Source organism: Ovis canadensis, chromosome 5 (assembly GCF_042477335.2).
Source record: "Ovis canadensis isolate MfBH-ARS-UI-01 breed Bighorn chromosome 5, ARS-UI_OviCan_v2, whole genome shotgun sequence".
Taxonomy (NCBI): domain Eukaryota; kingdom Metazoa; phylum Chordata; class Mammalia; order Artiodactyla; family Bovidae; genus Ovis; species Ovis canadensis.
The window spans coordinates 75,084,526-75,108,757 of record NC_091249.1 but is presented as its reverse complement, the minus strand read 5'-3'; the positions used below and the strand labels follow the sequence as shown (position 1 = coordinate 75,108,757).

Here is a 24,232-nt window from a genome sequence, read left to right as displayed (position 1 = left end):
ACCAGGGCAAAGCCCTGGGGCAACGTGTGAGAAGGGTTCCGGCTCAGGGTCTCATCGTGCGCTTGGGCTCCCCCTTCTTTGTTGCACCCAGCGTGTCCCATCTGCTTCCGTCTCTGATCCTGCCCTGTTGGGATCCTTTCTTCCTGATCCAGGGCTGGACTATCTTCTGTGTGTGTACAGGGTCCCCTCCTCTTTCTTGCCCTGTGGCTGGCTCGCAAAGTTTGGGTCTCCATGGATCCTTAGGCCAGCATGAAGACATCATGCAGTTTGTCTCTAGTCCAGGCTCCTCTCTCTGTGCCTATGAGGGAGTTGAGGTACACAGAATGGACAGCTTGCCCATGGCCGACAGAGTGTGCAGTAGAGCAGATGCCAGGACTTACGACTTTCTGTCCTTGCCTTCTTTCTGGAGACCCTTCCCTTCGCCACACTGTCCCCCACACCCACCAGCTTCCGTGGCAGCCCCTGCCGTTCCCTGGGGAGGTTGCTTGTGGCCTCTGTGTCCTCCCAGTTCCCAGTGCCAGAGACCAACTCAGGCTGTCCTCCCTGGGCTAGCGAGAACTTCACTTCCCCCAGAGACACAGGGTCTGGCTGGCCTCAGGATGCAGCCAGTGCCCAGTGGCATTAGATCAGGCTAAGCCCCCAAGTGGGCCTCAGTTTCGTCACCTGTGGAACAGATGTCAGCCCTGCCTCCTTCCCGCGGCTCTTGTGACAATCCAGTGGAAAAAGATGCTTGAGGAATCGTAGCGATTTTGCAAATGTTACTAACGAAGCAAACTCATATCATTTGGGAACCCTGGGAGCCCCTACTCCCAGCAGCAGCACACAGCTAATTGAAAGACAGCCTCTAATGGGCAAAGTGTCTCAGTGCAGAGGCTCCATTTGAATCTAGCCTTTTTCAACCTTCGTCTTGGGTGGAGGTTGCGATCTGGGCCCACGCCCCCCCACCTCTCCTCACCGCACCCCTCACCCCGACTCCTTCCCATCCTCCCATCCCTACCCTCCGACCCCTACCCACCCCTCTCTCCTCACCCCACCTCCATCCCCCCAGCTGCTGTCTTCTCCTTCTCCTCTTCTGGCTCCTTCAGTTTCAACAGCATCATCTCCATCTTTACACTCTGTGGTCACTGCCTGACTTGCCATCTGTCTGGGCCCAAACCAGGCCTTTCTGGTTCCAGTGAGTGCCCCCAGGTTTTTCAGGGTGGGCTGTGGGGACCCCCCTCAACCTTAAACCAGGATCTTGTTTTGGAAGAAGGTCTGAGGTGCCTGTATAGTGGGTTGGTGTCTCCTGCTGGTGGGTCACCTGATCTGTAGCTGCTAGACCCAGGCCCAGGTGGACACAGAGTCCATGCTGGACTTGGCAAGAACCCAGAGAGGGGGGTCTGCAGTGCAGTGAGTGAGTGCAGGAGCAGAAATGGAGATGGGGCAGTGGCAGACTGGAGGGAGAGCAGGGGCCCTTCTAGCTCCACCCTGACATTGTGTGTGACCTTGGTCTTCATGCTCCGGGGCCTGCCTGCTGCCCTCACACCCTGAGTGAGGGTCAAATGAGCTCCTGTCCTGAGATGCCTAGGCGCTGAGCTCCAGTACTGCCCCAAGCGAGGCGTGGGGGTGGGGTCAGCGCCTCCTTTCCCCTGTCCACACCCATCCCTCTGTCTGTGATGGAGGGAAATGTACCATCAGCGTGGAAGACAGGATGATGACGCAGGCCCTCATTCCAGGAGCCTTGGGGCGCCTGGTAATGGACTTGGCCTCGTTGTCCTTGGAAATTCCTGTCCAGCTCTGTCATCCTGGGAATGAGTCCCCTCTCTAGGAAAGATCTCAGAACCACACAGACCAGGAGCAGAGTTCCCATCTGCCCAGAAGTCATCCTGAAACTGCCGCTGACCATCTGGGCATGAGGTCAGCGGGATCTGGAAATTCCCTGTTCCCCTCTTTGTGTTTCTTGCCTCCAGAAGTCCAAGCCATCCTTTGGGTAGCTCTTCTGGTCTCCAGAGAGGACTTTCTCACAGTAAGCTATTTGGTCTGGGCTCCCTCTGCCCGCAGCCTGTACTCTCCCCCTGCCCCCAGCTCTGCCCACCCAGGCTGGAGTCGAGAGAATAGCCTGCCTGCCCCTCAGCTGCTTCCCCTGAGCCCCCTTCCCTGGAGGCTCCCCAGTGCTGAGGGAGAGCATGCATGGTTTGGAGAATGGGAAGGTGGGGTTTCAATTCCTGGGTCCTGCATCCTGCTCTGTTGCTTGGTGTGACCTCTGGGCATCTCCAAGGAAGCTTAGTTGCACCAGGCTCAATTCTAGAAGTGTATGGCTGTCCCGGTGTCTCTGGTCAGTGGATCACAGTTAGGCTTTCAGGATGTTTGCACATGGCTTCTCAGGAAGCAGGCGTAGGATCAAGGGCTCCTCTGGTCCTTTCCGTCTCTCTGCTCTAATTAAAGATTTCCTGGGGCTCTGTTTTGGACCACTCTGATGACACCTTGGTAGACCAGATGGACTCGGCACCTGCTCTCCTGGAGCTTCTAATCTATTTGGGCAAGCCAGATGTGGAGTAAAGATATTCCCAAATTATCACATGTTGTCAACTGTGAGTTCCATGTAGGGTGAGTATGGAGTGGTGAGCAGGAACCCAGACGCCTGCTGTCACTTATCACCAGAGGTGCTTAGGGTTCCTTTCAGGTCTCAGTCTTTCCGTCTGTGGACTCCATGCAGCTGTCAGTCACCTCTCGCTTTCCAAGTGCCAGGCCTGCACTGGCACCACAGAGCATGCTCGCCTCCAGGAGATTTTCAGTCAGATACATAAAGATTTACCCCAGTCATACATATCCCATTCTGGGTGTAAGGGCCTGCTGGAGAGGCACACAGGAGAAAGGGGAGTGCAGAGGTAGGAACCTCCCAATATCTACCAATGTTTGGAGCTCCTTACTCCATACCAGCCACTGCCCGGTGCCTCACCCACACTGCCTTCTAACTCAGTGAACACTTCAGAGCTTTCTTTGCTCTGCTGTGTAATGTTGATCTTTTGAGTTAAAAATAAGTCCCCCATAAGCTGGTGACTTCTGTGTTGGGTGTGTGGGCAGCTGTCCTGTGCCCCTGGGGCTCAGTGAGGGTGTGGGTGGCTTGCAAGTGTGTGTTTCTCTTGGCAGTCTTTGGGGGACGGGGGTCTCACTCACCAGAACTTTTTCTTTCTGGCTTATGGCATCCCAGGGTAATGGGGACCCTGTGGCCAAAATCCTCGTTATCTCTTGTGCTATAGGGCAAGGGAAACAGCCCAGAGTGACTGGATAGATAGCTCCATGTTATCTTGCAAACAGGCTTGAACTTGCCTGTTGCCCCTCTGGCCTGAGTCTTGTTGGAGCTGTGTGAGGATAGCAGGCGATCGACTCAGCTTTCCCAGGTGGACCTGGATCTGCATCTTGCCTCGCTTGCTGGCTGTGTAATCCTGGCTGAGTTTCCTAACCTCACTGAGCCTCCATTATAAAGTGAGGATAATACTATGTTTTTTCGGGCTGTTGTACAGCTTAACTGAGATAATGCAGCCAAACGATTTAATGCAGTGCTTGGCAAGTAGGTTAATGAATGAGCTATTATTATTAGTCTTTTTTTTTTTTGTACTCTTTTAGCAAAACACTTGTGGGTGCTCAAAGGATCTTTGAGGACTTGTGACTGGAATCATTTTGGCCCTGGCGGTGGTGATCTTGGGAGGGAGGTATCAGGGCTCCAAGTCTTTCTGGAGCCCCTGGTAGTGGAAACCTTTGGAGCTCTTCTGTGGTTGGTAAGCATTTTGTAGGGCTGGAGGCTGAATCAGTTTTTCAGCCTCAGGGCCTTTGCCCTTACTGTTCTCTCTGCCTGAAATGATATTCCCCCAGATATCTGCATAGCTAGTTCCCTTACCTCCTCTTCAGGTGGGCCCTGAAGGTGAGCCCTCCTTCCCCGTGAGCCCTTTCCTGACACCGTCATTTAAAATTAAGGCCCTGGCAAAAAATAAATAAATAAATAAATTAAATAAAATAAAATAAAATTAAGGCCCTACCTCATACTTCCTGCTTAATTTCTGTCCGTAGATATTTCCATTACCCCTAATACTGTGCTCATCTCTCTCATTGTCCATCTTCTTCCACCACTACCATGTAAGCTCCAAAAGGATTTTTCTTTTGGTCTGTTTTGTTTGCTGATAGTTACCTAGCACCTAGACTAGCATCCAGCACAGAACAGATGCTCAATCAATAATTGTTGAATGAATGAATGCAAGAAAGAAGCTTCTCTACTAAGTCACAAAAGTTGGAATTCTGAAATCACTTTGCGGGGGGGTTTCAGATGAAATAAAGCCAGTGAAACTGAACAGAGTAATGCAGAGTACTTGCTGCACAAGCAGATGGTGCTTTGATGGAAAGTACATCTGTTCATTAGAACTGGAAGGAGGAGGGTAACAGTGTCAATTCGTATATTAAATATTAGTCAGGGGGCTTTCTTTTTCTTCTTTCTTTTAGAAAAGCTAGTGTACATATAAATGGAACTTCGGATTGGATGACTTGCTTATCCCTTTGGGCACAACATTTCACTTTAAAAATCACTGATTTAGTGTAAGACTTTCATTTCCCCTCCGCAGGGAGGGGAAGGGACTGCCCACGATCCCACAGTGAGTTAATAGTTAGACTGTTTATTCATTCGATAAGTGTTTGCTGGACATTCCCATCAGAGCTAATACCCTGCTGGGCACTGGGGATGCAATGATTCAGGGTCCCGCTTCTTCCGGACCCCATCAGTAGGACATGAAGCTCATGTGTTTTGACTCCCAGGCCAATGCTTTTTCTTATACTCCACATTGCACCTCATAGTTGACTGCTGTTCCAAATGAACTGGTGGTGCAGCGAGGCTGCTAAAAGAAACTGATGGTGTTCTTAGGTCACACGAATAGAGGCAGAGGGTCCAGATCAAAGGAAGTGACTGTCCTGCCCTGCGGTACCCCGGGCAGACCAGCCTGTGGCGCTGTGTTCTCTTCTGGGCTCTGGGGACTGCCTTCCAGGGCTTTGATTGTCTAGGACGCTTCAGTGGCTCGGCCAGCCCCCTGACCTACTGCTGTTGTCCTTCCAGCCAGGCGGGTACCACGGCAGGGGCTGAGCCACCCTCATGGAAGGGAGAGGACCATACCGGATCTACGACCCTGGGGGCGGCGTGCCTCTGGGAGAGGCGTCCTCAGCTTTTGAGCGCCTAGTGGAGGAGAATTCCCGACTGAAGGAAAAAATGCAAGGGATAAAGATGTTAGGTAAAGCAGACCCTGCCCTCTCCCTGCAGAGCTCCTCCCTCAGCCTGCAGTGCTGACTGGCGCATGCTTCTGCCCAGGCCCTCTCTCTCCCTCCCGTCCCAGCATGGGCTCCTGCCTTACAGCTGTGTCTCTGTGCACTCCTCTAGCAAGGTGGCAGTCTTCCCTGCGTCCCCAGCACCCCAGCACCCTGATGACCAGACTCAGAACACTGTGAGGGACTGAGAAGGAGGAGTGGGGTGGCAGAGAGGGAGCCGGCAGGCTCAGTTGGCAGACATGGGGAATAGCCATGTATAGGCCATCTACCAGAAGCACCAAAAATGGGGAGAACTGGCATCACCAGGGCAACCACGGTCCAGTCCCTAAGTGTTAGAGCAGGGAGTCTGGCTTGGCTTGAAGCAGGGCAGGAGGAGACCCCTTGATTCCTGGCTCTCACCCAAGCTGTCACCACTGCCCAGGACCAGCCCGCTTCTCTCCACATGGCTGACTGGTCCCCATCTGTCAGCACCCAGCTCAGATGCTGACTGTTCCTCCATGCGAGGTGTTCCCCATGCAGAGGGGACCCTTTCCTCCAGATTCCTAAAGCTCTTCCTTCACCTCACTGCCCTCTTCTCTGGCCTTGGGCTTTGGGAGTTCAGTATAGCTCCCAGTTCCCAAATGCTTTCTCCCTGCTTGGCAGATCTCTCCTAGGAATGGCAGATTGGCGAAGGAGGGGTGGTATTTCCCTGTCTCCACTTACATAAGAAGGCAAACAAGGCCCAGAGGGGTGGCGGGTGGTTGATGTTATGGAAGGTCTCCTCTCTTCAGGGAGCCCCTGACTGCAGTCTGTAGGCTGTGGGTAGCCCCCCTTGGGACCATGATGGTGGGCCTGAAAGAGCCCCTGGCTTTGTGGAGTCCTCAGTCAGGTGTGGCAGGAATGGGGCAGGAAGAAGGTGTTGGAGGTCAGAAGTTTGTTCCAGATTCCCCTCTGCTCCTTTCCCCCTGGTTGCAGGGCCTCTTCCTTACCAGGCTGTTTCTGGCCGTGAGCTGGAATGATATCTGTCCCACTGAGCCCACGAGGTGATGCAGGGAGTGAAGCCCAGGACCTGGAGCACCAAACCCAGGCAGAAGCAGGCATAGGGGATCAGGGTGGGAGAGCTGGCATGCTTAACTGAGTAATTCTGCTCCTCCTTCGCCCGTTGTCTCCCCAGGGGAACTTTTGGAAGAGTCCCAGATGGAAGCGTCCAGGCTGCGGCAGAAGGCAGAGGAGCTGGTCAAGGACAGTGAGCCACTGCCACCACCGTCTCCCTCTTTGGCCTCCTTCGATGACCTGGCTGAGCTCACAGGTACAAGGGGAGCCCGGGCTGTCCTCTGCCCATACCCTCACTCTCTAGGCCCTTAATCGAGGACTCCCTTCTGAGTCAGAAATCCACCTCTCCTTCCTTTATCTTTAGGCTGCAGGCTGTCCTCCCAATCATTTTCTGGCTACAGCATCCCCCAGAAGGTCAGATTTGGAAAGGACCTCAAAATAATCTTGTCCAAAAATGGCTGGTGACTCAGCAGTCCTGAGACCCTGGCAGACATTAGAAATGGATTGCAACAATCTGCTCCTTCCAGGATGTGGGCTCAGGATCTTTATCAATATAACTTACTCAGTGCATATTTGATGAGCAGTTACTATATGCCAGGCATCATGCTCCAGGCAACACGTTCAGGTCACTAGAGTTGGCATCTGAGTCAGAAGCTTTCTGGTCTACCTTGCCCCGCTTCCATTTTACAGGTGGGGAGGCTGAGGCAGAGCTGGATTTGCCTCTCGGCCTGCAGCAGCGCCTTTCAGATGTCAGGTCCACAGACCACCTATTAAGGGAAAGTGCCGACTGTGACTTAGGGTTAAAATCCTGTGTGTGATCATGTGCATTCCTCTGGCATGTCTCTACATCCAGGGCAAGGTCTGAAACTAGGGAAGAAAATGACTCAGATGGTTCCTGCTGCAGCCCAACCTGCGGCCTCAGCCCAGGCCAGTATGCCAACCTTCCATTCGGCTGCTGGTGACGTTTACTGAATGGACACATGGAGGAGATGATGATCTCAGAGTCTGCTGTGCTGCAGGCAGCGGGCATTGCCAGCTTCCACTTGTCCATTCAGTAGTATTTTCTTTTTTAAAAAAATTATGAAAGTATGATAACACATTCACAGGAGACTAGGAAAATACAAAACAAGTTTCCCTATAATTCTACTATATTCAGTAGTATTTTCTGAGTCCTGGATGGATGCCAGGCTCACCTCAGGAAGGAACCATGCAGCTATCCTCAAGGGGCTCCCTGGGGCAAGAGCCCCAGGAATTCAGGGAGGGAGAGCTCAGTTCTGCAGTTGCCAGCAGGATCAATGAACCTTTCTGTGTCTGTTTCCTTACCTTTAAAATGGGGATACAAAGCTGTCTTAAGAATTGGCCAGGACAGTAAATATAAAAACACTTTGTTAATTATAAATTGTCATCCGTGTCATTATTGAGGTAGGTCCAAAGTAGCAAGGAACAATGATCACCTTGGGATTTTCCCAGTAAGAGCAGGGAAGATGGTCTCTGCCCAGGTTCTGCCCTGTTGTTCCAGGGCCGTCATCCTGGGACCACCTCCCATTTCCCCAGACTCGTGGAAGGAACTCTAAGAACTCTCCGTGCCAAGGCCATTCTTAAGGGGGTGGCATCTGGGCTTTTCCTCTTTCTGCTTCTCACACACATTTTCTTAATGCTCCAGGAAAAGACACAGCTGTCCCAGAAACCCCTGCTGACCCGGCACACCCAAGCGACAAGCCAGAGCCAGTCCCCAAACCTCCATCCAGTGTAAGTTGTATTTGGAGTCATGACAGAAAGTTGCCTGGCAGAATAGGAAGAGGGATGTTTGGGGTCAGGAAACTTCTGACTTGCTGGGTAATATTGGCGAGTTGATTTCTCTGGGGCCTTGGTTTCCTCATTTGCAAATGAAGGTCAGAGTTCAGTCTGACCAGGAAAACCCTGATATGCACAAGGAGTTCTTCCCGTCTGCCAGGTTGTGTAATGTTAAGCATGTATCGACTGCACAGTGCTTGGAAAGTAGGCAGATGTGACAGGCAGCTCACCTTCTCAACAGGGGCTCCCAAACTGTCTTCTGCAGATTTGCCTTGAGAAGGTCGACTTGGTATCCTAGGACTGGAAGGGACTCAGGGTGGTCATATCATTTAGAGTCTCCATCCCACAGATGAGATTCAAGAAGAATGTTTTCTGAGGTCATATAGGACAGCTGAGAAAGAGTAGAGGGGAAAGGGAAACTTTCTGGGGCAGTGCCAAGGCCTAGAAAGTTGGAGGCCAGGGGGCTCAGCAGAAGCTGAGCACAGAGATCCCTCGATCCCTGCCCTTTCCTGGGACAACGGAAGGCTGAATTAACCTTTGTTCAACCAGGTTCAGCAGCAATCCCAGAGCCAGTTGTTGGTCCAGCGGCCCATCGATTGGTTGCACAACCAGTATCTGCTCCTTGGAGTGACTGGGAGACATGGCAAAGTCTGGAGTTCTGGTTCACCCTAGATTTGTGTGTGTCCTGAAAAAGTCTCCCTAAGTTTGCCAATTTCTCACTGAGACTTACCCCAGATCAGTCCACTCGCCTGGGATCTCTGGGACTGGGTTGGCAAGGCAGGTACAGGACCGCTGTGGCTGCGGCCACACTGACTGCTGCCTGTGTTTCCCAGATGACCAGTTGGAGACTCCCGGGTCTGGGACATGGCTCAGGTGCCATCATAGGGATGTTGGATTTGTGGTCCTTGAAATGCAGTCCTACTTTTACATTTATTAGTGAGAGGCCCTCACTAATTAGTTTCCTCCTCTGTCCAATGGGCATATAACCTTCTGACCACTCACACAGGTTGCTTGGAGAAAAAATGGAGTTCATGAAAACATTTTATTTTTATTCTTTTTTTGGCTGTGCTGCACAGCATGTGGGATGTTAGTTCCCAAGAACCTGTGCCCCCTGCACAGAGTCCTGACCACTGGACCCCCAGGGAAGTCCTCATGAAAACACTTTATAAGTGCAAGGCCATTAAAAAAAATAAGATCGTAAAATGCTAAGTACCTTGAAGGTCAGCTAGCCCAGTATCCCTGTTTCACAGATGAGGAAACTGGCCACGGAGGATGTGACCTCGAGTCACACAGTGGGCTGCCCAGCAGACTTGTTGGGATTTATTCCTGCTTCGTGGTTTGTGAGCTCAGCCTGGGCTGGCTCCTCCCACATGGAGGGGCTTCCCAGAGGACTTGGACATAAGAAGGGATTTTTGTCCCTCCATTCTCTGCCTCCTCCATACTCTCAGCTTTGGGTCCATAGAGGAGGGGTGAGGGGTTTTCTCCCAGGCATCCCCTGACTCCCTTTTTCTGCACAGAACACCTCCTCTGAATTTGAGGTGGTCCCTGCCGAGGGACCTTCACCGGAGAGCAGCGGCCGCACCAGAAATACGATGGTGAGTGGACGGCCGGTCCCTGGGCACATCCCGCATCTCCTCTCTGTTTCAGTCACCTGGCCCCTGGTGAGAGGCACAGGACGCGCTCACATCCCCTGGGCACCTCGGAGTCACTTGGGATAGGCTCGAGGGGCCAGCGCTGGGGGGTGTTTCTCGCTCACATATGCAAATCCGTGACTGGTGACTTCCCCGTGGGCCACACGAGTACCAGCCATTGTGAAAGTCCAGGCACGTTGCCAGCCCCGCTGCCTCCGCCAAGCGCTCAGCACCTCTGCACACTATGACTCAGCCTTTGGGCCTGTGGGCTTGTAACCCGAGTAGAGTAGAAAGGGTCAGAGGAACCCAGAGCAGCTTGAGGCAGGGGATTGGCATTTTGTGCAGGCTCTTGGGTACCCCCCGGGCTCCCCTTTGGGGCATGTAGGTAGGAGGTTAAACCTTGTGCTCACACACACACAAGCATACACAGTCCACCAGCTCTGAGGTGTCTACCTGGTCCCCACTTTACCCTCCGTTGCTGCCTTTATTGCAGCTAGGTCGCCCTGCTCTCTCTTAAAATGGCAGACTTACTGGAGAACCATTGAGGAAGGCATGGTACATTCTTCAGAAATCTTCCACTTCTTACCCTCTCCTCCTTCTCCCTCCCTCCTCCCTTGGAGATTTTTTTTTATTGTTATACAGGCAGCAGGTCATCTAACCCTTCACTGATGTCCTGTTTTCCACTGCCTTATTTGGGGCACGAATGTTGCCCTTTAAAGTGAAAGGCTTTGGGAAGTGGGAACTGGGGAGTGGAGGGAAGTGAGGCAGAAACTGCTGGTTCCCATTACAAACCTTGGAGGACAATGTGACTTTTTAAGCTATGAGCAGTTGATTAAAATGTTAAAATTTCAAGTTAAATGCCGAAAAATACATTAACGTATAAAAATTGAAAATGTTGAATCAGCAAGGCAAGATACAAAAAGGTTGCTCTTTGGTTCACTGATCATCTCTCGTGTGTGTCAGTCCCCGGGGTGAGGTCTCCATCAGGCTGCCACACAGCTTACACTAGCGAAGCTTTGGGGACACAGGGCAGCTCTGGGTATCGGGAAGGTTCTATGTTTCATCCCCTGGGAATGTCAGCCCCTGGTCCTGTTGTGTCCCTGAGGGTTCTAAGAAGCTGGCCAAGGAGGCACGATTCCCCCGCACCCCACCCCGCCCCCTACTGCCTGCTCTGAAAGCATTTCACTCTATGACCCTGGACACCGTGCTGTGGCCCTCAGGGCATTTCCACTGCTGCAGAGTTCAGACGAGGGAAGTCGCCGCAGGTGGAGCATCGGGAAGCCCGAGGTCTGGCCCTGGCTCTGCCACTGACTCATGGGGCAACTTTGGGCAGCCTTCTTCTCCCCGCACTTTGGTTTCTAGACCCGAACCTTGAGGCTTCATGTAGCTCTGACGTCCTGTGATTTGCATCAGTGTGATGGAGGGCTTGCTAGAGCCGCTCACAGGCGGGCAGGACCAGGAAGGATGAACAGAGGGGACACCAGGGGAATGAAGGCTGAGGAGATGTGGGACCTAGGGGCTCCGGCAGGGGAAGGTGGGCACTCAGGTGCCTGGCTGGGGAGCTGGGGGCTTAAGGCAGTCAGCTGTCAGGTACCCTTGCGGATCCTTGGACATGGTGTTGGCATAGCTAAGGCACTGTCTGTATTCTAGACAGAGGCGAGAGAGAGAGTGACAGGTTCTGAGACTGGACTGTCTTGCCCATGGTTTGCTTTCTGTCTTAGTTCTCTACTAGACTGGGTATCTTTGAACTATATAGAGCTATGATTCTTTCTTTTTTAAATTAATTAATTGTTTTTGGCTGTGCTGGGTCTTCATGGCTGCGCACAGGCTTTCTCTAGTTGTGGTTAGCAGGAACTAGGCGCTGGTTGTGGTGCACAGACTTCTTACTGCTGTAGCTTCTCGTTGCAGTGCATGGCTCCCAGCACGCAGTCTTCAATAGATGCGGCTCATGGGTTCCAGAGCGCGGGCTCAGTAGCCGTGGAACATGGATTTAGTTGCCCTGCAGCATATGGGATCTTCCCAGACCAGGGACCAAACCTGAGTCCTCTGAATTGGCAGACAGACTCTTAACCACTGGACCACCAGGGAAGTTCTAGAACTATGCTTCTTAGTGTGTTTTGAGTCTCGGGTCCTTTGAGAAGTTGGTGAATGCTTGGACCATTCCCCAGAAGACCCTGGTACAGACATGACGGACAGCTGCGATGTCTGCTGGCCGAGCCTTGCTGAGTGGCAGCAGCAGTGCTGTGGACAGAGTGATTTTGTTCCCTGGGCTTGCCGCTTTCATTCGTCAGTCAGTTCACCTGCAGGGAACCTTCTGGGGCGGAAGGGAAGAAAGGGGGTGTGTGCGTGCAGGAGATGAGGATTCTGAGGCCCACATAAACACGTGACTGACCCAGAGGCCCTCGGTGAGGCCCGGAGTGTGGGAGGAAGGCGGCTCCATTACTGGTGAGACAGCCAGTGGCCCGGGAGTCCTGGGGCCTGCCCTGTGAGTCAGCCCCAGACAGGGAACCTGGGTAACTGGAGAATTTCCCCAGGCTGAGCTGGGATCAGAGGGGGAAACTGAGTCATGAGGAATGGGGAAGCAGAGGGAGAAAGGCTGGAGAGGCCTGCTCAGACCGTGGTGAAGAGCGGCCCGCCCCCACCCTCCGCCCCCAGGAGCTGGGCCCCCTGCCCCAGGAGGACAGCACCCTGATGCTGCACCTGCAGCGCCTGGAGACCACCCTGAGCGTGTGCGCCGAGGAGCCCGACCACAGCCAGCTCTTCACGCACCTGGGCCGCATGGCCCTCGAGTTCAACCGGCTGGCCTCCAAGGTGCACAAGAACGAGCAGCGTACCTCCATCCTACAGGTGAGGCCGGGCCCGGGGCGGGTGGCCCGGGATTGGCCGTGTGGTTCCCCTTCCGCTTCCTCCAGCTCTTCTGGGGCATCTAGGGGACCACAGGGACTTCCGAAGGCGTGGTTGGGGACCGGTCTCGGGCTTCTTGTTCAAGGTGGTGAGCGGGGTAAGGAACTTGTGTGAGGGGACGAGGAAGGAAATTGGGAAATGGTGGGGCGGGTGATGCAAATTTCATGGTTGGGGTGACTGTGGAGGCAGGGGATGCGGCAGGGTGGCAGCATCCTTGCCTTTGTTCTTCACATACAGGTGTGGACAGGGAGGGGACAGGCCCCTTGTATGTTACTCCCCTGCCCCCTGAAGCAGGAGCATCATTATCCCCACTTCACAGGGGGCGCTGCAGCCCTTGAGAGGTGATTTTTTTTTTTTTTTTTGGCCTAAGGTCCCCCAGTTAGTAGATGGTGCAGCTAGAATTTGGACCTCTGTGTCTTATTCCAAAGTCCATGCTCTTAACTACCGTCCCAGCCTGCCTCCCCAGTGGAGGAGGCTTCCCCTTCATAACCCTCCCTGTGCTGTGAGAATGAAGTTAGGTTTCCTTCCTAGGCCAGGCATACAGCAGAATGATTGTCACACACACAGACACACACATATATTCTTTTTCAGATTATTTTTGGCCATGCTGTGCGGCATGCAGGATCTTAGTTCCCCGACCAGTTATCGAACCCATGCCCCTGCGTTGGAAGCACAGAGTCTTACTCACTAGGCCTCCAGGAAGTCCCATCCCTTATTTTCCTATCAGGTTCCTATTTGTTTCCTTCTTAGCTCTTACCATAGTTTGTAATAATTTTATTAAGTGGTTTCTTTGTATTTGTTTTTTTCCTTACGCTCCCTGCTAGAATGTAGGCCTCGAAAAAGGCGCAAGTGCTTGTCTGATATGTCCACCACTGCCAGCGTCTGGCACTTCATAAGTGCGGAATGCGCATTTGGTAAATGAATGAATGAGTGAGCAAATGGACTCACACATGAGCTCTCTTAGCCACTTTGCTGGAAGATAGTGACCTTTGTGATGACCTCTCTCGATCTGCTTTTGGCCCAGGGTATTTGCCTCTTGCCCAGAAGGATAGCACGTGAAGCCTCGTCCTGACCTTCTCTTAGTGCCCAAAGCAGGACGTTCTGTTCCCTGGAGGCCCCACCCAGGGCCGTGGCATCCTGTGTATTTTCCCAGCCTGTGGGTGGAGGTAGATTAATCCGGTCCCTCCTCATTCTTTCACTGATTTGTTTCTTGGTTCCTTTAGCATTTCCAAGGCCAGGCATGGCATGAGGCCTCTGCTGGACATTGCAGTCAAGCATAATGGCTTTCTGCTCCTTCACATCTGATCGCCCTCGAGTTCCAGGCTGTCACAGGGGGCTGGATTTTGCTGTGGAAACAAGCAGCTCTGAAATCTCCCTGCATACTGTAAACATTTTCCCTCCTGTTCTGTGTGGCAGGGGCTTGTTTCTGCTTTGTGGCAGAAACAAGGCCCCCACTGTCTTGTGCCCTTTGGAGTATGAGGCAGCCACAGGGAAAAAGAGGCCAGAGAATTGTGCCTGAGCCAGCCCAGAGGTGCCACTTGTCACTTCCACTCAGCTTTCATTGGCCATAACTGGTCATAAGATCATGACAAGCCTGGGAAACAGGAGGGAGTGGGTGAGAGGTCCAGTGAATATCACTTACTGTTTCTGCCTCCAGCCCGACTCACAGAGTGCCACCTCCCTTCTCTGCTCTTTCATCACAGGGGAAGGGCACCATTTAGGGTCTGCCAGATGGCGTTTAGTCCCAGTGGTGATTCTTAAGAGCTATGCAACCTTATGCACTTTTTTTTTTAATCTGTACTAGCCTACGTTTTGGAGAAACAAATGGCAACCCACTCTAGTGTTCTCGCCTGGAGAATCCCATGCACAGAAGAGCCTGTCAGGCTTCAGTCCATGGGGTCGCAAGAGGCGGACATGACTTAGGGACTAAAGAGAGAGAACGAGCGCCTACATTTGGCTATACCTCTCAGCTTGCAGGATTTTAATTCCCCAACCAGGGGTTGAGCCTTGGGCCATGGCAGTGGACGCGCCGAGTCCTAACCACTGGGCCACCAGGGAATTTCCTGGCCAGCATTTAAAACTGAGCTGAATTGTGTAGCTTTGGGAAAGCTGTGAGGCTCCACTGAGGCGGTGAGTGGCAGAGCACCCCACCGTGTATGGGCTACAGGTGAGGTGCTCACTAGATATCTGTTGAAAGATTGAGTCGTTTAGTCCTGACCTAGTGCATCACCGTTACTAGTTAGCCATTCCCTTCCTTCCATCTGTGAGGCCCTGAAGCTGGCTCCCCGTCTTCCACGTCCCCCACCTCACGGCACTTCAAACACGCATCCTCAAAGGTTATAGAGGGCCTGGCAGCTGATGAGGCCCTTGTGTTCTCGCAGTTTTGTAGGTCCTCATAGCAGCTCTGTAAGGGAGGCAGGAGAGGTGCAGTGTTTCCACTTTGTAAGGGAAGGAAATGTGCCTCAAAAGTGAGGGAATCCTGAGCCACACTGGAAATTGGTGAGGTCTTGACCCAATACCCTGTCTTCCCACTTGCCAGCTGACAACCTGACAACCACCCCCGCTCCGATGCCTCATTCATTCTGCAAATCGCCTAAGCTCTAGGCCTCCTAGGACTCAGGTCTTCACGGTCCTTCATTAATTTGGCAGTTCAGTCATTTGGTTTTATGTTCCTTCAGCGGGATTAAGTGCTGAGCTGTGCTGGACCCTGGGCTAGGTGGGGGTCCTGCAGGGGACGAGAGAGTGGCAAGGGGATCCCAGCCTTCTAGAAGCTTGTGGACTAGTAGGGATGGGGTGGGTGGACACAAAGAAGGTAATGACACTGATGATTCTGTAGCTGTAATTGTCACAGGTACCAGGAGGGTGAGAGCAGGGGATGTGGGCGAGGATAATGGAGGTGACCTGGCTTACCTGCATGTGGCAGTCAGGGAGGACTTCTCGGAGGAGGTTTGACATTTAGGCCAAGACCGGAAGCAGGAGTAGAAGCCGGCCAGGGCACAGCTGGTGTGGAAGAGCATTTTAGGCGGTGGGAACAGAGGAGGAGGGATGACCTTGGAGGACCAGAAGGCCCTGTGGCTGGCTCTTGGTCAGGCCTCCTTATGGCTGGCTCCTGAGGGAGCTGATGCCGAGAGGAGCCTGGGTGGGACTTTGGCTTGACTCCTGCTGTCCCAGGAGGAATTGGGTGAGGCCATGCTATGGGGATATCATGTTGGGACGTGGTGTGGTTATAGTGCCTCCCCCGACCTCAGCATCATTCTGCATTTGGGGTGCACTCCTTCCCTTGCTTTGCCCCCATCTCCCTCTCTCTGCCTTGCAGACGCTCTGTGAGCAGCTTCGGAAAGAGAACGAGGCCCTGAAGTCCAAGCTGGACAAGGGCCTGGAACAGCGGGATCAGGCTGCTGAGAGGCTGCGGTAAGTCCAGGCTCCGCCGAGAAGGCGTGAGGAGCCGGTGGGGCAAGAGGCGGGCAGTGGTGTGTGGCGCTGATTTCTCGGTTGAGAGCACCGAGCCCTGTGCCCAGCTCTGCTTTGGGCGTCAGGTCTCTTGGTCCTTCTCCTCAAGCATTTCCTCTCTGGTCCATTTAATACCGTGAGGAGTGTTTGTGTATAAAGTGCCTTCAGAGCTTCAGAAGGTCTGGATGAAAGTGCACTCCTTCCTTGGCAACCTGCCTGTTAACAACAGCTTGCTGGCTGTTGGAGATGGAGCTCTGGACTTTGCTGCCCTCTGCTGGTCACCATCCTGTCCTGCTCTGTTTCCTGAGAGCTGTCAGGGAATGCTCTTCTGGGCTGGCTCCTGGTCCCAAACTTAGCTGTGCATCAGAATCGCCGAGGGTCAGGAAAAGCATTGCAAGCTTGCACTCTCTACCCTCTCTCCTGTGCTGAGATTCTGACTCAGTGGGTCTGGGGTGAGACCCAGGTGTCTGCATTTTCCAGTGGGCCCATAAGCACGTTTTCTGTAGTTACAGTATAAGTGGGTCCAGATTCACCCCAGAGAAACACTGGTCTTGACCATCAGAGCTCAGCCCTCTGAGATCACGTGGACCAAACCCTTCACCCTGCAGAAGGAAACTGAGGCTATTTTCACATGGAACCCAGCTGGCAAACAGAATACGAAGAAATCCATGTTTCAGTCGTACGTGAATCCACATCACCATTTGTCTTGTATCTTTTATCACCTACTTTAGTATTTACTTAAGAATTTAATTTGCATCATGTTTTTACTGAAGATTATTATAAAGAAAACTTACACTAGAGTAACTGGAAAACAGCATTACTTGGAATAAATAGAAGATGCCTCCAACAATAAATAACAGCAAAAATGGAAAGATGATTAATTCTGGCGAATTGCCCACTGAAGGCTCTGAACCTTGAAGGCTGCTCTTTCTCAGTCAACATGGGACACTTGCCGGCACTAGAGAGGCGCTCAGGACCTGTGAGCACCAAACTGAGACTTATCCCATGCAGGATGTCTGAGGATAATTGGAAAGGGTGGAACTTTCTCAGAGTGTGATCCAGGGTTATTTGTTTATTTGGCTGCACCATGCAGCATGGAGGATCTTAAGTTCTCTGACCAGGGATCAAGCCCGCACCCCGCAGTGGAAGCCTGGAGTCTTAAACCACTGGACCACCAAGACGTCCCAATCCAGGGTTATTTAATGCAGTGTGGATGTATCCTGAAGATCTTACGTATACAGACATCCCATAGTTGGGGATGGATTGTTGGTGAAGATCAGAGAATTCCAGAGAGGTCATGCAGAGTGGCGTGAGGATACCATTTGTAGTTCCACCTGAGGGCAGATCTCAGGGACTCCCCTTACTCCCCAGGACTCAGCTGCAATTCAGACGAGTAAGATGTCTGAGACCCCCGTCTTCTCCACCCGGGGCCAGCAGTATGACCTTTCTGTTTGCCTCCAACCCAGGGAGGAAAACCTGGAACTTAGGAAGTTGTTGATGAGCAGCAGTAAAGACGGTGCCTCTGGGCGGCCAGGCTCACCAAAGATGGAAGGCACGGGCAAGAAGGGGGCGGCGGCACTGCAGCAGGTATGTGGTCAGAAACTCCTTCCCCAGATCCTGATGGCCAGTGCCCAGCCTCCAGGGCAGTGAGCCAGTCCCACTGCTGGAAGGTTCTGGTTGTTAGACAGCATTTCCTTGGTTTTTTCTGACAGTCCACCTCCCTGGAGCTTCCACTTCTCAGCCCATATTCTGCTGCCAGCCACAGGGAGCGTCCCATTCCCTGGAACATACGCTTAGCCTGTGGGCTGTGACCGTGGTTCTGTGGGGTCCCCATAGCTTCTCCAGGCTGAATAGCTGCAGCTCCTTCAGTCATTGCTCATAAAGGCAGTGTCGAGTCATTTGTGCTGTCTGGGCATCTCCCCTGTCAGTCTCTCTTATAGGGTGGCTCCCAGACTCAGTTTAATGTCTCAGATGCTCCTAGTGGAATTAGGATGTTAGGTTGAGAGAGCCCCCGAGGGGACTGTGTTAAGCTCCTGTGGTTGTGCTCTGGGAGCCTCTGACATGTGGAGAGGGTGTGGGCTGACTCAGCAAGGCCTGCAAATGCCCTGGGCCCTCTCGCCTCCTCCCACTGCTGCTCCCAGTGCCGGCTCACATCCAGTTCCTGCATGGGAGCTGGCTGGCCCCTTGCCTGTTCTGTGTCCTCCTGCAGAGCTGAGAACCAGCTTTTTACTGACATATTTTTCTTCTCTAATGAGGTTTAATGGCTGCACAGCCATCAGTGTCTTTAACAATCCCCACACTTGTGTAATAGCAATAATTATCCTAATAACTTAATTCCTTATTACTATGTGACAAGGTAGAATTTACCCAGGATTTGCGAGTTCATTATTTGGTTTGGACTTCCTCTCTACATGTCAGGGAGGCAGGGCAGGGACCTGTACTCCATGAGACTGCCATGGCTGTTTATGGCAGGAGGTTTGGAGAGGCTGTGTGACATCACACTGTCCAGATTCCTGTATCCACCTGCTGCTGTCAGGCAGACACGGGGTAACAGGCTGACATGCTGACGAATGGCCTTCTGATTCACAGCTCATGAAGCCCCTCTCCTCTTCTGTTTATGCCTCACATCAGGGCCTGCCTTGTCTGCCCTCTTGTGGAAGTGCCTTATGGATTCTCCTGATCTCTGGATTCACGGTGGTGTATGGGCAGCCCTCTTCACTTTTTCAAATCCTTGACATCACTGGTGTCTAGAAAGGCCAGATGCTCTTACTGCCTTGCCAGGGAGGAAGGTCCCATAAGAGGCTTGCATTGCAGATGATGGTGAAGCCTGTGCCTTGCAGTTACATGTGGGTTAAATGCAGGCTCAACCCACCTCTTGTCCATGCTGCCACCTTGGACAGGTTACATGAACTTTCTGACCCGTTTCCTTCTCTGTGAGATGGAGATAATAACACCTCAGAGGATGATTGGAGAGTTCAGTGATGCCTGTGAAATAGATTTAGCACTTGGCAAATGGTAAACTGAACACTGACTGTCACTTTTAATGACAGATTTGGTCTCTCTTCTCTGTGGACAGGGGCTTCCATGGTGGCTCAGCTAGTAAAGAATCCGCCTGCAATGCTGGAGACCTGGGTTTGATCCCTGGGTTGGGAAGATCCCCTGGAGAAGGGGACGCACACAGTATTCTGGCCTGGAGTCCAGTCCATGGGGTCACAAAGAGTCGGACATGACGGAGCGACTTTCATTCACACTCACTCATTCTCTGTGTAGCTTAAGGGTGTACCTCCAGGAGCAACCCCCTCTTCCTCCTTCCCCAGTAATATTAAGCACAGCTCCCCTCCAGGAGGCATCAGGCTTCTAGGGGCAGGCCCATTGCTCACTTTTCTTAATGGAGGTGGCGTCCCTGGAGGACTCCCCTTGCCCTCTCCCCTTACTTCTGGGTTCTGTGGTGTACTTACAGACCTTAGCCCGCAGGGGCGCTTGAGCCTCACAAGCTTATGCAGGCGCAACCCTGTCAAGTCACAGGGGAGTGTGTGTGTGTGTGTGTGTGTGTGTGTGTGTGTGTGATGAGGTGAGTGGGAAGGCAAGGAACGGAGAGAATGTGGACAGTGACTCCAGGACAAATGCTGTCAGGCCTACAGGATGTCAGAGGTTGGGCCTGTCCTGTTTGATCTTGTACTGAGAGTGTGGACCTTGGCCTACATCATACAGGGCCTTAGAGGTAGAACTGATGTTCAGTTTCTTTTCTTTCCTGTGTTTTGCTGTTCAGTTTCTGAGTTGATGACATCCTCCTGTTCTTTCACCTCAATGCTTCATATTTAAAAAACATTTTCTTAAATGTTTTATTTTGGTATAACTGTAGATGTACAGAAGAGTAGTGAATAGTGCAGAGAGTGCCCATCTGCCAGTCGCCTTGACGTCTTGCGTAACCGTGGTTCAATGATCAACACCAGGAAATGACCACTGCCACAATACTATTAACTAAACTGCAGACTTGGTTCGGATTTCCCCTGTCTCTCATTCGTGCCCCTTTTCTGTGCCAGGATTAAATCCAGGGTCCCACGTTGCATCTGGTTGTACCGTTTCTTTAGTCCCCTCTGCCTGTGTCAGCTCCAGTGATTCTTGAGGCTTTCAGCTATTTTGTAGAATGTCCCTCAATTTGGGTTCCTCTGGTGTTTTCTTATAATTAGATTGATGTTGTTGATTTGGACAAGAAGACCACAGGAGTGACATCTTGTAACACGTCAAGGGTATGAGACGTCAGTGTGTCCATTTACACCCAATCTTGATCATTTGGCTGAGGGTCTGTCTGTCAGGTTTCTCCATAATAAAGGGACTAATTTTTCTTTTATAATTAATATTTATTTTCGAGGATATACTTGAGACTGCAGATGTGCTGTTTCTCTTTATACTTATTTCAGCAAACATGGGCAGCTCTTGACTGCCATGATTATCACTACAGCCTTCTAATGGTGATTTTGGATTTCCCTTATTCCTTCTCTGTTTACTAATTGGAATTCTTCTTGTCCCTTCTCCCCCATTTATTTTTTTATTCATCTGTTCCTATTAATATGGACTCAGGGATATTTTATCCTTTGGCTTATAACCCAGCACCGTCGTGATTTATTTTCTTGTTCAGATTCTTCCTGCTGTGGTCATAGGAAGTTCTTTCAAGTTGCCTCCTGTGCCCATTTGACCTGCCTTTCTTCTGATGATGATGATTGAACACTTCCTTACTTTCTATAGTGTCACAAGTTGCTCCATACTCACCTTATATTTTCTCTGCCCCAGCCATGAAATTAACCACTTCTCCAAGGAGCCCTGTTTCTTTTTGTTGGAGAGTGCCATTTAGAAACCAAGATCTGTGCTCATTGTTACCTGAGTGACACCGCTTTAGGCCCTCTCAGAGGCCAGAGCAACGAAGTACATGTACTGATCACACATGCACACATGTCTTTATTTGTATATTTTTTAATAAAACATTTAAAAAATAAACACTTTATAAAGTATTTTAAAAAATAGTTAACTCTTGCCTTCAGAGGACTTTTGGCTGATGCGTGGAGGAAGGGAGGGCAGCTGGCAGTGCCATAGAGATAGAGCCTGAACAGGGAAAGAAGCGTCTATGGGGAGGGGGTGGGGTAAGAAGGGCCTCGGAGCCACTGAGGATCAGGGAAGCGGAATGATGGTCTGTGTGGACGTAAGAGGCTCAGTTATGGCTGGGACTGGTGGGTGAGAGGGTAGAGAGGCAGGAGACAGGGGCCTGGGTCTCGGGGGTGAGTAGCCTTGGAGGAGCCCTGAGTGGGCGAGAGAAGGGCTGTTTGAGGCTCTGCTGCAGGCGCCTTTTGTGTTCCTCCGCAGGCTGGTGTGACGGCAAGTAAAACCCCAGAGGTGGGGCCCCTGGGTGCGGCTGAGAAGAAGGTGAGGATGCTGGAGCAGCAGCGCACAGAGGTAGGTGGCTGGAGGGGGTGCTGGGGGCCAGGGAGGATCCTTCCCCACTTCCAGGGCCTGCAGCACAAAGGTCCTTCCTGGCCCCTGGCTCTGACTGGTCTCTGTGATGAGCTGTCATGGTGGCCACTGAACCATCTGCCAAGGATTAGGCACGCTGCCTTGCCCTGGGCTCTTGTCTCCTGATCAGTCCCCCTGCCCATAGGAGTCACTCTGAGGACATGGCCTTCAGGGCGTGGCCCATCGTTGTTGAGGGGGGTTTAGTTTAGAAAGGCTCCCATGGTGAACCCTGAGTGGTGGCAAGAGGTGGTGATAGGAGGCAAGTGCAGCATCAGCAATGGGGAGCCTGTCACCTGTCACCACACAGCTGGTTCAGGAAGGGTCTGTCACAGAAGGAGAGACCCCTCACCTGCTTGTAGCACTGCTCCCAATCAGCCGAGAGTCTCTAGAAATTGAGGCTCTTCCCTCGTGTCTCATGCGTATTCCATCCCTGATGTTTCTGGACCAGAGGTGCGAGCCTAATCTTCTCCACTGACTGAGCCGCTCCTCTCCACGCAGCTCAGGTTCTTGTCCAATCCCTGGGCCTCTCTGCCCTCCCTCATCCTCCAGCACATTTGAAAGTTAGGCTCCACTGGTCTTTTGTTTAGGTGCATATTCAGTTTTCTTTCTGTATTGCTGTAAGGTATATATATTTTTTTATTACAAAGATAATATTAAAAAATACTCATTATGAAAAGATGGAGCGTCTCACCTCCTGGAAATGACCACAGTTTAGAACAGTTCTTTGCATATTCCTGAATTTTGTCTGTATACTTACTAATGTATGATGTTTGTAAAAACGATGTCAAAATACCACATTGCAGATTGCTTTTTTCCTTTCTTAAAATTGGCTATATCTTTGAGGGTATTTATTATATTTATATATAAAAGCATACTCTGTGATTCTTTAATTCTGAGTACTTTTTATCATATTTTAATGCTTTTGGAATTGGAAAGGATGCCCTTTCCATTGTTTTATTAATTTAACAATGTTGGATTGTTTTCCTTCACGGAAGAATTGTTGATATATCAAAATTATGGCAAGTAATTAGTGTCATCTCAGAACACAGGCGATGTATCAGGCGCCCAGCTTTCTGAGTAGCTGTGCAGTGCTCCAGTTTCTGTTTAATTCTATCATTTCCTTAACCTACTTCTGATGCTCAGGTTTGCCTCGATCCTTTTTTTTGCAATATAAACGTTATTGAGATGATCACTAATACACATATTTTTTACACACTTGTGCAAGTGCTTCTTTTGGCTGCATCTTTCAGAGTGGAATTATTTGGTTAAAGAGAACTTGAAGTTAATACACAGTCCCGAATTGCCCCCTGCATGGGTGTGGGTTCCATAATTCTATACCAGAATTATGTACTGTTTCTGTGTCTTGGTGTTAGTCTTGCTTTCCTGGCGAGGGTAAAATGTGGCAGTTGATAAAGCTGACTCACTTTGAGGAAAGGTTGTGAGAAGCTCGGGATCAAGGCAGCGTGTGGACCCACCACCCACACATGCTGCACGATGCACCTATGAAGCTGGTGGCGGCGGCGTTGGCTCTCTTTGGTCCTCCTCTGCTTGTCTCCTGCTAACCCCAGTCTCTCCCCCGCAGCTGCTGGAAGTGAACAAGCAATGGGACCAGCATTTCCGTTCCATGAAACAACAGTACGAGCAGAAGGTATTGTGAGGGTGATGGGAGCTCCAGGCCGCGCCCCTGCTTCTCCGCTAGGCTCTCAGGGCATCCTCGGCGCCGTGCGTGCGTGCGTGCGTGCGTGCGTGCGTGCGTGCGGCTTCTCTCGCTGCAGCGTTGGACTGTGGGTGTCCACCCCGGCCCTCACACGCTCCCTCTCTCTGCCTCTGCTCCCAGATCACGGAGCTGCGACAGAAGCTGGCAGACCTGCAGAAGCAGGTGACCGACCTGGAGGCCGAGCGGGAGCAGAAGCAGCGCGACTTTGACCGCAAGCTGCTCCTGGCCAAGTCCAAGATAGAAATGGAGGAGGCAAGTATGACTGTAGGTCTCGCAAACTCAGCTCCAGAGGCCTGCTCTCCTCTCCCCATCGCCAGGAGCTGGGGGTGGGAGTCGGGAGACCCGACTCCCTCTCTGACTCCGGTACTCAAGGGCTGTGTGGCCTGAGGCAAAAGCGCTTTCCTGAGCTCTCCCTCAGTTTCCCACCTGAAAATCGAGATTGGACTAGGTATGTTTCTCATTTTTTTCTTTTTTCATAGGGAGAGCTTTTTGTTAAAGTCTCATGGTCTAGGGAACTGTACAGGGAAGCCCAAAATGTGAAAAGATTCCCCAGGCCTGCTCTAGTACACCTGATGGGGTGGGTACTGGGGAACCTGCCCAGTGGCGGTGGCTGTTGCCAGGGAGGGGCTCCAGCATTAGAGCCTCCTTTAGTCCTTCATCCGGTCACTGTCCAACAGCGGTGTACCAGGCACAGCGCTGGGTACACAGTCAGCAGTGAACGGCCAACCCTGCCCCGGGGGAGGAGACGTAGAGCACCTAATTACAGAAGTAAATGGGTAGACGTGTGTTAACACAACACAGCAGGTGCAGGGAGAGAACATGAAGGGAGATCAGGTCCATTCAGGCTGTGTGTGGAGGGGAGCAGGAACAGGTCCCCTGAAGAAGGAGCATCTGACCAGTGTGTGTGTGACTGACA

At 51.8% G+C, this 24,232-nt stretch overlaps 1 protein-coding gene across 10 annotated transcripts in view; it reads left to right on the top strand.

Annotated features, from left to right (window-relative positions):
• TNIP1 (TNFAIP3 interacting protein 1) overlaps nt 1-24,232 on the top strand; it is a 50,598-nt gene that overhangs the window by 16,552 nt on the left and 9,814 nt on the right. For 4 of the 10 annotated variants that reach the window (XM_069592277.1, XM_069592281.1, XM_069592275.1 and 1 more), the window contains exons 2-11: nt 5,078-5,249; nt 6,437-6,571; nt 7,979-8,064; nt 9,627-9,704; nt 12,396-12,587; nt 15,961-16,055; nt 17,561-17,681; nt 21,453-21,542; nt 23,182-23,247; nt 23,437-23,568. In XM_069592277.1, the coding sequence (XP_069448378.1) occupies nt 5,114-5,249; nt 6,437-6,571; nt 7,979-8,064; nt 9,627-9,704; nt 12,396-12,587; nt 15,961-16,055; nt 17,561-17,681; nt 21,453-21,542; nt 23,182-23,247; nt 23,437-23,568 (1,131 nt within the window). In that variant the 5' untranslated portion in view covers nt 5,078-5,113. The remainder of the gene's footprint in view (nt 1-5,077; nt 5,250-6,436; nt 6,572-7,978; nt 8,065-9,626; nt 9,705-12,395; nt 12,588-15,960; nt 16,056-17,560; nt 17,682-21,452; nt 21,543-23,181; nt 23,248-23,436; nt 23,569-24,232) is intronic. The other 6 variants (XM_069592279.1, XM_069592284.1, XM_069592283.1 and 3 more) reach the window with 2 other exon arrangements.